Here is a 12,692-nt window from a genome sequence, read left to right as displayed (position 1 = left end):
GGAGGAAGGTTTAGGGTTTGCCGAGAGGACGAGAAAGGACGGCGGCCAGAGGCGCTTCAAAGGCTCGAGCAGATGCCCCAGCACTGAGCTCTCTCCCCCGTCTCGATCCAAGGAGGTTTTGCAGTGGAATAAACATCTCTGATCTAAGACAGCTGCCGGGAATCAAAGGCCGCCCCAATCAGCGCGGAACCGGCCGAAGATGTGACGGGAAAATGCCCGCTCCTGACAAACGCAGGAATGGGGGTGCGAAGGCGTCTCTCCCCGCAGCGCCTCCAGGCTCCGAGAGCAGCGACAGTTCACCCATTACTCATCTGATTTGTTTTATAACACTTCTGACACCTAATCTTATCAGCTAATACCCACGATTTAGTTACCCAAGACAGGTTTTTTTTTTTTTCTCACTAGCAGTAAAATTATTTGACTCTCCGCAGATGTTTACTTTTGTCAGCCTTAAGGAAAAAAAAAAAAATGCGGGGGGGTGAAGAAAAGGAAAATTAGGAAGGGGAAAACTAATGCGCAGAAAAAAGATCCAGACTTTCTTTCCAAAATTGATAGAAACAGCGACCGAGGAAATAAAAACTTAACTAAGAAAAAAAAAAAAAAAAAAAAAAATACTGATAGAGTTTACCAGGGAAGAGATCAGAAACCAAAAGAACGCATAAGTAGTCCATGAAGACTTGCCTGTAAAATAACAATTTATTTTAATACTTAAAAACCACACACAATCCAGTGATAAATGTCAATTACCAATAATCAGCATAAAGTGCCAAACAGCCATACAACTTTTTTTTTTTTTTTTTAATAAACAGAACTTATTGGAATGTCTCTTAATTTGAATACACTGTTCAGAAAGCCAGCATTTAAAAAAATATGCTCTCAACTTGAGATTTGTTCTCTCACACCAGGACACACGAAGACTTTAAGTACCACTAAAACCACGTTGTGCATACCATCAGTTTGACGTATTGCCATCTTTCTTTCCTCTGGGTTTTTTAAATAAGTCCAGAAGTTACAAACCTCCTCACAGCACACTAGACCACAAGGTAATAAAAAAGGTCTCCATGTCCCATGAACACTGATCTGTCCCAACACCAGGAACCCGTGGGTCTGAGGTCTGGACGTATTTTCTAACACATGATAGGACTCCTCACGTGAGAGACTTAGGTCATTTCCAAACATCAATTTTCTTCTCCTTTTCTGAAAACAAACTAGAAAATAAGATTTGCAAGTTGCCCCTCTCCTTGTCTTAATGGTGCTGTGATGAGAAACCACCGTTTCAGTTCTTAATCGTCTTCTGGAATTCTTTGTATTTCCTGAAGTGTAAAAATAAGAAGCTTTATACAGTCAAAAAAAAAAAGTATAAAATAAAGAGTTTGGATTTTCTTAAGTAATACTTTTGGAAGATACGATTTTGGTTTGGTTTTTTGGGGGTATTTTTGGGTGCAGGGGTTGGTCGGGGGTGTCTTGTGGGGTTTTGTTTGGTTTTAAAGAGATTCCTGTTCAACACGTGAGCACCACCTTTTGGCATAAAGTTTATCAAAGCCACACAAGTCAGCTAGCACTCTCTGTATCATTCACGTATATTTTAAATGCATTACAATGTTTTCACCCACGATTTGGGAAGTTAACTGCTTGGATGGGGGATTGAAGGGGTGCAGATTTTGCCCTTTTTAAAGTAGAAACAAAAACAAAGCACAAAGTCCAGTGCTCCCATCCTGAAAGTTTTGTTTCTGCTCTAGTTTTGGTGTAAAGTCTGAAGGGGAGGAAAAGTTCATAGAAGTTGAAGATTCAACACTTGAGTTTGGCAGGTTTCAGTTCCTTTACTTGCGTGTGCAGTGTCTTGTGGACCGCTAGTGTTCTGGACTGGCAAAATCCTTTCCCGCATTCTTGACACTTAAAAGGCTTTTCTTTAGAATGGATATATCTAGAGAGAGAGAAACAATTGAGATGTCAGAAATACCTGCCCTGAACTCAGCAGTGAGCCACCTGAGGGAGAATATGCTGGAGATTTCTTACACCTACTGCTGAGATTAGGAGTACTGGAGTGCAGTTCTTGGGCAATTGTCTGTGTGTGTGTGTGCAAGAGAGGAATGCATGAGAGGGTTATAGGGTGCTTTCTTTCTTAGGGATAAAGAACTTCTCTCTTACTTTGGGGTCACCAGACTGTGTGTCTTCACAACACTTCTGAGCGATCAGAGGCAGAGCACACATGATGCAAATGGAGGGTGAAAACATCTGTAAAAGCTAAAAAAGGAGGTTGTGAAAGTTGCCTTTATGGAGCGAGTGAGGTATGTCTTCCACTGTAGGTTACCTGGGCTCTTCCACCAAGAGTGGGAAAGGAAAAATTAGAGGGAACACTCTTGGCTGGATGAGCAATTAACTTTTCTTGTAAAAATCTTGTGTGTAAAGGGGTAACTGGGAGAGTACAAATACACAAGGGAAAAAGAACAGGAAAAGAAAAATATTTACCTGTGATCCCTCAGGTGATCCTGTCTTCTGAAAGCCTTGTGGCAAATATCACATGTGTAGGGCCGTTCGTCGGTGTGGGTTCTTTCATGGATCAAAAGGTTGTAGGACTTGGTGAAGTGCCTGCCACAGAATTTACACACAAACTCCTTCTTGGTTTTGGACGGTAACCTTCCCCGTGTGGGTTTCTTTTCCGGAGAGAGTTTAGTCACCTCAAGCAGAGACCCCAGCCCTGCAGGTGAGCCCTGACTGTCTGCCTGTCCCAGTTTAGAGTGGTCCTCTTGTGTGGCAGCCACTGCTAAGTTGGCAAAGTCAAAGCGGGGTTTGGCTTTGAGGGTCATGTTGGCAGCTTCTTGCTTGGGCTGGATGACATGCGGGAAGAGCGGGAAGGTGGGCAGCTGGAACCGTGCGTCCACCAGGCTGGAGACGCTGGGCACTTTGGAGAAGGAGGAGCGGGGCAGATGCATGGCTGGGTAGCCCAGAGTCCACTGGTGCAGGTGCACGGCGTGCAGGGCACTGAAGCCGTAGAGGTTGGAGAGGTGGTCGGAGGGCACGGCGGGCAGCCCGTTGAATGCTTGCAGGAAGGAGTAGTTGGTCAGCTGGAGGGAAGGATGGATAGGCACTGGGGCCGGCAGGGTTTTACTTCCCATGGTGGCCACTCAGGAGGAGGATCTTGGGAACAGGGGAAGGAAATATCTGAAAAATAAAGATGGAGGGGGAAAGAGGGAGAGGTAGATTTACATGAAAACAAATGCACCTTACTTCACCCCTCATCAATATCCCTCTCTAAAGCCACAGGAGGAGGTTGCCTTGGAATTAGAGAGGCCTGACCAAGTCTTTACTGTGAGTGTGCCCCCAGATTCTTCCTCTCCCCATCTTTCTCTTGCACACAAATATTGTAGTGCATCCATAATCATTCACTTCCCAGCAGCATCACCTGCTTTGCAGACTTCCAGTGATCCTGTACACAGGGATAACTGAGATGCCCTTTGGCCCAAAAAGCTCAGTCATCTCCCAGTAATTTAAAATCCCTTCCTGGTGATTTTTAGAAAATAGTGAGATACTGCCCATTTCATCTGTCCACAGAAACTGTGTTTAGCCCTGACTCTTGAGGTGATGTGGGGAAGAGTGCAGAGCTTGCTGCCCCTGGGTTGCTCAGCCCCTGTGGTCTGACCCCAGCCAAGCCTCTGAGATGATGGAGGCACTTGGATGCTCAGAACTGCATATTGTCCCTCTTTCAAAAAAGAAAAAATATTTGGTGAAAAAAAACATGATGGGGAAAATACCAGCCAAAGCCCTCCCTCTTGTGTACTGCAAAAAGAAATAGGAAAATGCTGAATTTCAGTGACAAATCTGAAGTACCATTTGCTCTTCCCAGGGAGAAGTGCCTGGCTTCAAGCCCACATCCTAATCTAGGCAATTGCTTAATTAGAGCCCTTCAAAAGGCTAAAAGACAAGGACTGGTGAGACCCTTCCCATGGGGCACCCAGACAAGCAGCTGCGGGGCCTCAGCCCTTCCCTGGGCTGGGTGCCACTGCTTTGGTCTGTGTTCAGGGTCCTGCCAAGCCCCTAGCCTCTCTCCTGGGCCAGATCCCTACCCGTCTCACACCACAAGATGGAGGGGAAAATGCTACAAGGCAGCAGCATTGAGGCACATCTGGCCCAGTCTGAAAATTCAGCCCTGGCTGCTGTCAACCATTTGGCAGGAGATGCCTCCCGAGGGTTGTTGGTGGGGACACAGCTTCCTCCCTTTGTGGGTGTGAGAGAGCACCCATGGCTTTTGGAAACATCTCATCCCTGCAGCCCATAGAGCCTCCTTCTTACCCTACAGTCCTCAGCTTATACTCCCTTTCCCCTCAGTGAACTCTGGGATTTGCCTTCAGTATGCCTATTTTCTGCCAGAATCCGCACAGGTTTGCTGCAGGGTTCCCACAGGATCCACATAGGATCTTTATAAGATCCTGACAGTGTTCCTGCTGAGTCACGGCAAGTTCCCCCACAAGATCCCCACAGGGATCCTCGCAGTATTCAGATTAGAGTTCATCCCCAGGTGAATAGTAAAGGCCCTTGGGACAAATGGAGGCAGCAAAGTGCAGCAGAGCAGTAAGTGTCCCTCTGAGCTGGAAGACTGGGGGTGTAGAAACCGCCGGTGGAAGAGGTCTAAAGACCAGGGAAACAAATCTGATTTATATGTGTGCTGTTGCCTGGAAAGAGGAGCTGTGGCTGGGAGGGTGTGAGAGGGAGAAGCTTGCTCTGAGCAGCTCTGTACTCCAGGTCCACCTTTCACTCTGCTTTACATAAATCAGCAGCAGGAAGAGAGGCTCAAACCTTAGAGGAATTCCACTGCAATGACCCAGAATAAGAGATTGTGATATTTTTTGGTTTTCGGTTGGATACATTTCTGATAGTGACTGATTGAAAAATGCACACAATATATTCTTTAGTCTCCTCCCTTGCCTCTTTATTTCTCCCTACTTTTTTTTCAGGGCATGGGTTGGTTTTGTTTTTGGTTTTTTGGGGGGTTTTTTTGGGGTTTTTTTTTGTTTTTTTCTTTTTTGTTTTTTTGTGGGGTTTTTTTGGTGTTTGTTTGTTTTATGTTTTTTGGTGGGTTTTTTTTTTTTTTTTTTTTTTTTTTTTTTTTTTTTTGCTAAACTATTTCTAAATTATTTCTAAACTATTTAGGCCTGTTGAACCAACTAGACTGTTTTGTTGCTCTACTGGGGATATACTTTCATTGAGTTAGTGCTGCCTATACACTAAGCATGTGCTCATCACAGCACAAATGCCTCAGCTGGTGACCCCGAGGACAAAGTGCACAGAAAACACTCTTGTCCTCTGGTCCGAGTACCTGAAAATGTCTGTTTCTGTCTGTCTCAATGGCTCCGGGTCTGTTTCCCTCTCTAGGTAGCTCTAGATCTCTCAAACATGAAACAGGCTATTGCAAATGAAGTTTATCCATCCTTCTTTCTTTGTATTCTTAGAAAACACTTAACATGGAATATATAAGTGGAAATCTGCTATGTCAATCTGGGTAAATTCTCATTTGAAAACGTAAAAAAAATTTCTTTCGATTTTCCCAATAAAGAACAAGGCACAACACAAGGAGAAATACAGTCAGGTCATAATAGCATTCATTGGCACCCACAGTTTTTTGGTTTTAACTAGAGCAGCTCTGTAAAATTTAAAAAAATCAAAAAGGTTAAAAAAAGTAAAAGACAAAAAGCAGGGTGGGGGGTGGATGGGGAGAGAAAAGAAGAAAATAAGAAAAGAGGAGGTGGGAGCAGAGTATTCATGTTACTACAAGTTTCTTGGCACTTTTCCAGAAATGTAAGCTACATTTTTGCTGTGTATGACCGGGATAGTCAAAAATATGGATGAAGAGCAGGCTATTTCATAAAGTCCCCACACTTCGGGACATCAAAGCCAATGTGTTCACAGTGTAGTAAGTCTCTGGTCTCCCACTTTCTCGCAGAGAGATCAACGTTTCTTTGATTTCGGTGCCACCTCCACCTTTAATTCTGCTTCATGTAAACAGATCGTTATCGGGTCCTTTTTTTTTTTTTTTTTTTTTTTTTTTCAGGAGAAGACCCCGCGAGTTGTCTGCTTGAATTCCCCCATTGCAATAAAACTGTGTGGGTTTTTCTTTTTTAACACAAAGTGGATCGATGAGTAATTAGGAACGAACCTCTTGTGTTCTGACTGAAACAAACTCCACTCACGCCAAGATAAATTTACCCTGCAAAATAGGATCATAAACTTGAAAGTCTACATCTGTCTCCAGCTTTCTTACCCTTTGCCCTGAGTGAAGATACGGTAATGCTATTGTCCAGTTGCCACTGTTTTAAGACCATTTCAATCTTAACCCTCCAGATTAAATTCTACCTACTCTATATGCCAGAAAAAAAAAAAAAATCTACCCGGCTTTCTGCTGGTAGCATAGCAAGAGGGGAAATTAACTGGATTTTTAAGTAATCTTGTGGCTAGTAGGTATTTTTCCTTTCTACATTGAATTATCAATTTCCGATGTATCCTTTGAAAGCGATATTTGTTACGTTAAATACCTGACTCATAAATAATGAGGTTTGCTAATTAGTTCCATATGGAAGAATGGAGGAGGTAAATTACCCTGAGAACGTTGCTTATTTTTACAAACATGATAAAGTGGCGGGCATAAAATGATGCATTCTTGCGAGAATCTCAAACTACAGCAATCAGGTTCTTCTGTAAAAAAAAAAAAAAGTTCCCGAGTTTTGCCTGAACTTTTTCAAGTCTGGAAGCCCCGTCCTTTCAGCTGCACGCATCGGTGTGCCGCATTTTGCCACCAGCTCGGCTATTTATTTTGTCTCCTTTGAGGGGAAGAAAATTTCGCTTCCTAAAGTTAAAGCGAGGAAATGGAGCTTACAAGTTATCTGTGTTTGGGAAAGTGGAAAGGGAATGAAACTGCCCTTTCGCTCCGCATCCACTCAAGAGCGTGGTGCTCTTGAGGAATAAAATGCATTTTTCAGCCCAGATTTATTCAAAGTATTAATGAAGTGTGCAGAATCTATTAAAGCAGGTTTATTTGGGGCTAATTGAGCGTGAAAGAGTTAATTGCTAACATTAATGAGGACTGGAAGGACTCCGTCAGCGTGTGCCTTGGATATCTCCGCTCAATCCTTATAAAATCATCATTCACATTTTATCACGAAATCGGTGTTGACAAGTCTCCCCAGACCACCACTGCGAGCGCGGGTGAATGAGATGGGCTTTCGTTTCTCAAATAATAATCATAATAACTAATAACCAGCGGTGGCTGCGCTGCCCGGGGCCGCCTTTATCCAAAGCAGAAAGATCCCCGGGCTCGGCCCCTGGAGGGACAGCGGCTCCCCGCCGTGGGTGGGTGCCGTGGGACGGCCGCAGGGCCGAGCTCCTCCGCCTTCCCCCCTCAGCAGTTTTAACGTAGGTTCAGGGGTACTGTCTGTGTGCTTTTAAAATCCCCCCTGGGGGCTGAAAGGCCCCCAGCACAACATTCACCCTGGCGTTCTCCCTAGAGAAATACCCGGTTCCTGCCCTACGCGGGAATAGATGGTCCTTCCTCTCTCCCGGCCGCAGGGAGGATTTCCCTGCTCTAGATCTCTCTCTTCCCATGGTCGCAGCACGCAGAGCCGCGGGTAGGGGCGAGGCTTTGCGGTGACAGCCCCGGGGGCAGCCCCGGGCCCGGCCGCCCGCAGCGGGACTCCGCCGCGGAGCCTCAGCGCCGGGCCCGGCGCGGCCCCAGGGGCCGGGGCCTCTTTCCCAGCTGACGCCGGACTTACTGGACTGGACCTCCTGTGCACCTGTCCGGGACCCTCCTGCCTGGCTCGCCGTTTATCGAACAATTCCTGCAGCGCCACGATAATCTCCAAAACGCTCTATTTTTACAGTTTCCCTCCCAAAAGCCAGCTATAACAACTATACCCTAATCCTCGGCTTGTCACTGACAGTTTATAGGCTCAGCCTCTAGAGAAACTTCGTCTCTCCTGTCCTGAGCTTGTTTCAATCCACTCAGACAGATATGAACATCAGATTCATTTCTGTTACGGCCTTGGGAAGAAAGAGAGAAGGCTTTTCGGATCCTAAAACACTGGAGTTGCAAGAAAAAGAAAAAAAAAAAGAAAAAAAAAGAAAAAAAAAAAGAAAAAAGAAAGAAAAAAGAAAAAGAAAGAAGAAACCTCGCAGAAATAAAGAAAGAAGAGAAAGAAGAGGAAAGAAAAGCCAATAACAGAAAGGAGAGAAGCTGGAAGTTCAAGGCCGTAAAGGACATGCAGGCTTCTGTTCTGCTCGTATGTGTCGTTTTTAGCTCGGGTTAAAAACACTGCTTCTCCGCAAGGGGAGAGACACAACTTTGAAAGGGGAGGACAAATCTTTAAATAGCATCAAAATATCCGAGACCCATGTGAAGGCTTACCCCAGCCCTCCGCCCACCCCAAAGAGAACAGTCCTCCTCACGTGAAACAATTTCCACGCTTCTGCAGCATCCAGTGGACCGTGGGAGGGGATGGGGGCAAAGACAGAAAGGAGGTAAAGGAAGTGTTTGACTCGATACCCCCAACCCCCGAGGCTTGGCAAAATAAAAACCAAACAGAATGAGTTGTTCTTTTTATTTACCTAATCCCGATCTGTGCTCCACCGCTGGCAGCAGTTAAAAGATCCTGGGCTAAATTGGAGCTGGTAAAATAAAATAATGAAAAAAAAAAAAAAAAAAAAAAAAAAAAAAAAAAAAAAAAGTTGGGCTAGGTCAGTGACTGTGCTGGCCCTGGGGGGGCACAGCTCACCCCACCCACCCCACTGCTCCTCCAGCGGGTACAGGCAGATCCGAGCGGGGCCAGGTGTCCAGGTGCTCCGGCCGGCGCGGCCGGAGGTTCTCTCCCCGCTCCTGCTCCCGGAGCCGGCTGCGTGCGCTGGAGTGCGAACGCGCCCGGGAGCAGCCGCGCTCAGACTGAACCGATCCCTTCCCTCCTGCCTCCTCCTTATTTCAACCCCCCTCCCAGCTCCCCCCTCAACCTCCCACCGCACTCCGGGCATGCGCACGCAGGGAGAAAGTTTCTGGCTGGGAAGAACCAACTTTTCAACCCGCTTCTCCCGGAGGCGCAGCAGCCCGGGGCTCGCAGCCCGCAAACCTCTCACCTCGCCCCCCCGCCCCGCTCCCGCAGCCTCCCCCGGGGCATCTCCCCAGGGCCCGCTGCGCTCTGCGGACCATCCTCCCGGGGGCCCGGGGGTTCCCCGCGCAGCTCCGCGGGGACGGGACCCTGCCCCGGCCGCGCTGCCTGCGCCCGTCCGGCCCCGCCGCTCCGTTCTGCGCCTCACGGCCGCGAACCGCGCCGACCCGCGCCGACCCGCACCGCTCCCGGCCGTCCCGCACCGCTCCCGGCCGTCCCGCACCGCTCCCGGCCGTCCCGCACCGCTCCCGGCCGTCCCGCACCGCTCCCGCTCGTCCCGCTGCGCCCCCTCCCCGCCAGCAGAGCCCCGGGACAGGACTCACCGGGACCTGCCCTGAGGGCGGGAGGGGGGACAAAGGAAGAAAGGATGAAAAAGTGGGGGTATGATGAGGGGAGGGAACTTGCTCCCGCTCGATGGTTTTAGGCATCTCAAGTTATTCTGCCTCTCTGAGAAGATCTTCAGAGAGGATCCAGGGAGCCGCTTACCTGTCAGGGGTCCACCCCCGGGTTAGAGCCTCTTCCTCCGCCCGTCCCATCATCCCTCCTGATCCCCACTTTCCTCCCCAGCGCCTGTGACATGGGTGCCTTCCTTCTGTCCTTTCTCCCACGGGCCGGGAGGGTCTTTCCCCGCGCCCCGGAGGGCTTCCACGGCGTGCGAAACCCCGCGGATTTCCCGCGGATAAGGAGCCGCAAAGCTTTGCTTACGTCCGGGGGCGACTGCCCGGGCGACACAGGAAAAGCAAAATAACCCTCGAAAGAAAAAGGTTAAACGCGCTTTATAATTAATCCTGAGGCCGTAATCTCCTCGATTATTTGTTTTTCTATTCATCCATCCATTCACACTCCTTTAGATCCGGGAAGGAGGGAAAATTGCTTGGGTGTATTACATTGTACCGAGAAGCCAGAGTAATATAATACGCGAGCGAAGACAGATCCGTCGGGATAACACGGTACCGTGCTCAGGGGCACGCATGTGTCTTTTTATTGTTCATGACACTCCTGTTATTACACTTTTTTTTTTTTCCATCTCCGAAGGAAAAACAAGCAAACAAATAAAAACAAAATCAACAAAACAGCAACAAGAAAACACTACGTTATCATCCTGTTCATGAACATGACAGTAGCTTGGCTAAGCGAGCCTAGCCCTGCCATTTCAGCCCCAAATTCTCTCTGTTTTTATGAAAAATTCGAGGTCTAACATTGCACTCTGCTCCAGGCAGGCAAAGAGATTTTCGTTCCTTTTTTTTTTTTTCTTTTTTTTTTTTTTTCTAAACGAGTGGCATTTTTATGAGGCAAAGGCGAAGTAAAAACGTTCCCAGTTCTTCAGTTCTCTCTCATTTCGTGCTGTTATTTTTTTCTCTTTCTTTATTATACTCACACTCAAAAAAGCCCCCAAAACTCAAAAGAAAACTACACAACCCCCACTCCCCGAACATGAAAAAGAAAAGGAAAACCCTCAAAACACAAATCCCTAAACCTCGTATTTTCATTCTTGTCGAGAATGTGATTCGCTGCTGTAAGCTGACTTCTTTGAATAAGTTTGCATTTTCAGATATAATTTAAGTCCAGTTGCTGAACATAAATGCAGGATTCCCAAGTGTCCCCAGACCAAGATACAGACCGCAGACACGCTCTTCTAACTGGAGATGTATCTTGTCCCTTAGGAGAAGTCTTGTTCTAGATGAGGGTGGGTGCATGCACTAATAAAACAAAAATCGCAATTCTCTTTAGAGAAATAGCGGATTAGCTGAGACAGTAAACACAAAACCAGTTATGTTACCTGCACGTGCTGCCTTTGAGGGAACAAAATAAAAACCACGCACTTCCAGACACAAATCTCATCACTCCGAAATAAATACTTAAGCATCGAAATAGGTGGCAGTAAATGATGTAATTGTCTACGGGGAAGGGAGACAAAAAAAATATTCACACGCGAAAATAGCTTATAATCAAAGCAGGTCGTTGAGATATCATTCTATTCTAGAGTAGTCCCGGAAGCTGTAGCTGAAAGCTTCATGGATAATGTGTCGTCTAATATTTACGCATTTGTTAAAAAATAAAAATATTTGGACTTGTCAACCCACTGGCGATAGAACTGAAGTTTCAGGTTAACTGCCTTCTTAAGTGCAGTTGTTTTAAATATCTGGTGTTTAAGTTATGAAGCGTATGTTGTTCCAAACCCTTTATTCTCGAATGGATTTTTATGATGTCCCTTGCTAATTTGCATTATGTCAACTTGCAGCGGTGGGGAACCTAATACCGGGAACGGGGAACAAAACCACTCTGACACGCAGGGAATATGCTGCGCTTTTCCACAGCGAGGATCTGCTGTCGATTAGGAATGTTACGACTTCAAGAGAATTGTGAAAAGTGGAGGCATCTGCTCCCAAATCTAGCCACGTTTGTAGGCTTTAGACGTGACAGCGAAACCCAATTCGTTTCAAGAAAAACCTGTGGGATGACCGAGGTGACCGGAGCCCCCATTCCTATGTCCTACCTGTAACCTCATTCCAAAAATCATCCCCGTCCCTATCCTGTCCCACGTATCTGCAAGTCAGAGGCCCCCAGTTCTGTGTACCCCATTTTCGGGGAGCAGCATCCCGGACCCCAGCCCGCTCCCAGCACACTGGGGCTGCCTGTCTGCGGTCCTGCCAGAGCCGCCGTCGGGAGCTGCCGCCTCGCCCCGGTGCCGTCGGTGCCGGTGCTGGTGCCCGAACCGGGAGGAGCGGCTTGTGACCCTTGCGGAGCAGACTCAGGGCACACGGGGAGAACATCTGAGGGCATTTCCCCGTCTCTCCCGTGGGTAGCCTGTTGCGCTTGTCACCTCCTCTCTAACGAGTTCTGCGTTCAAGGGCTAACCCTGAGCACCGCGGGCGCGGGGGATCGCGCCTCCTCTGGTTCAAACTCCTGTGGATGCCGGTCATTCCCGGACGCACCTACACGCGCGCTGGGAGAGGGCTGCACAGCCCGACTCAGGGGAGATGTTCCTCTTCCCTGCTGCAGCAGGGATATCCAGCTTCACTCACTTAACCTTTGTAAGGAAAACGATTCCCGGCCCCATTCCATAGCCATGGGCAGGATAAAACTCCCTTTTGCTTCCATGAGACTTTCTGCCCACCGGGGAACTGCGCTTGTCCCTTAAAAATTCTTTTACTGAGAAGAAACAACTGTGCTACTCGCGGAGCATCGTCCGCCGCTGGGGCTGGGGGGAGCAGCGGCTCCGGCGGAGCAGGGGGAGGGAGATTCGTGTGCTCGGCGAGTCCAGGGGCTCCATCGCCCCTGGAGCCTGGAGAACGCAGCGGCGGTGGGTGGGGGATGGCTGGGCAAAGCCGCCTCCGCTCGGCAGCCCTGCAGCTCCCGGACTCCGGGGGAAAGGAAGCTGGACTGAGCAGCCGGCAGCGCTCGGCGGAGGTTCCAAAGCTTCTTCGCTCCTGGAGCTTCACCGGGAGGATGGAGCAGCCCCGGCGGCAGGCACGCAGGGGAGAGCAGGCACAAGTGCACTCAGCACTCTCCTCCTTGTCCTCACGCCTCCATGGGCAAGGTGTAAAG

At 48.2% G+C, this 12,692-nt stretch overlaps 1 protein-coding gene across 1 annotated transcript; it reads right to left on the bottom strand.

Moving 5' to 3' along the window:
- Positions 1 to 679: 679 nt before the first annotated feature.
- OSR1 (odd-skipped related transcription factor 1) lies at positions 680 to 8,944 on the bottom strand. Its single transcript, XM_066314755.1, has 3 exons — positions 8,593 to 8,944; positions 2,470 to 3,162; positions 680 to 1,924 (listed from the first exon to the last, which is right to left on the bottom strand). Exons 2-3 carry the CDS (start codon positions 3,114 to 3,116, stop codon positions 1,789 to 1,791), a joined length of 783 nt encoding a protein of 260 aa, XP_066170852.1. The 5' UTR covers positions 3,117 to 3,162; positions 8,593 to 8,944; the 3' UTR covers positions 680 to 1,788.
- Positions 8,945 to 12,692: the final 3,748 nt, after the last annotated feature.

The sequence above is a fragment of the Sylvia atricapilla genome, chromosome 3, assembly GCF_009819655.1.
Source record: "Sylvia atricapilla isolate bSylAtr1 chromosome 3, bSylAtr1.pri, whole genome shotgun sequence".
NCBI classification, from domain to species: Eukaryota; Metazoa; Chordata; class Aves; order Passeriformes; family Sylviidae; genus Sylvia; species Sylvia atricapilla.
Note: the sequence above shows the minus strand (reverse complement) of the source record. Positions and strands in the feature narration are given on the sequence as shown.

Bases quoted from the DNA above. Each gene is read 5' to 3' on its own strand.
- OSR1 (XM_066314755.1), bottom strand. From the start codon at position 3,116: ATGGGAAGTAAAACCCTGCCGGCCCCAGTGCCTATCCATCCTTCCCTC. The intron at 1,925-2,469 runs GTAAATATTTTT...CTCTCTCTCTAG, and splicing joins GATCACCTGAGGGATCACAG to ATATATCCATTCTAAAGAAA.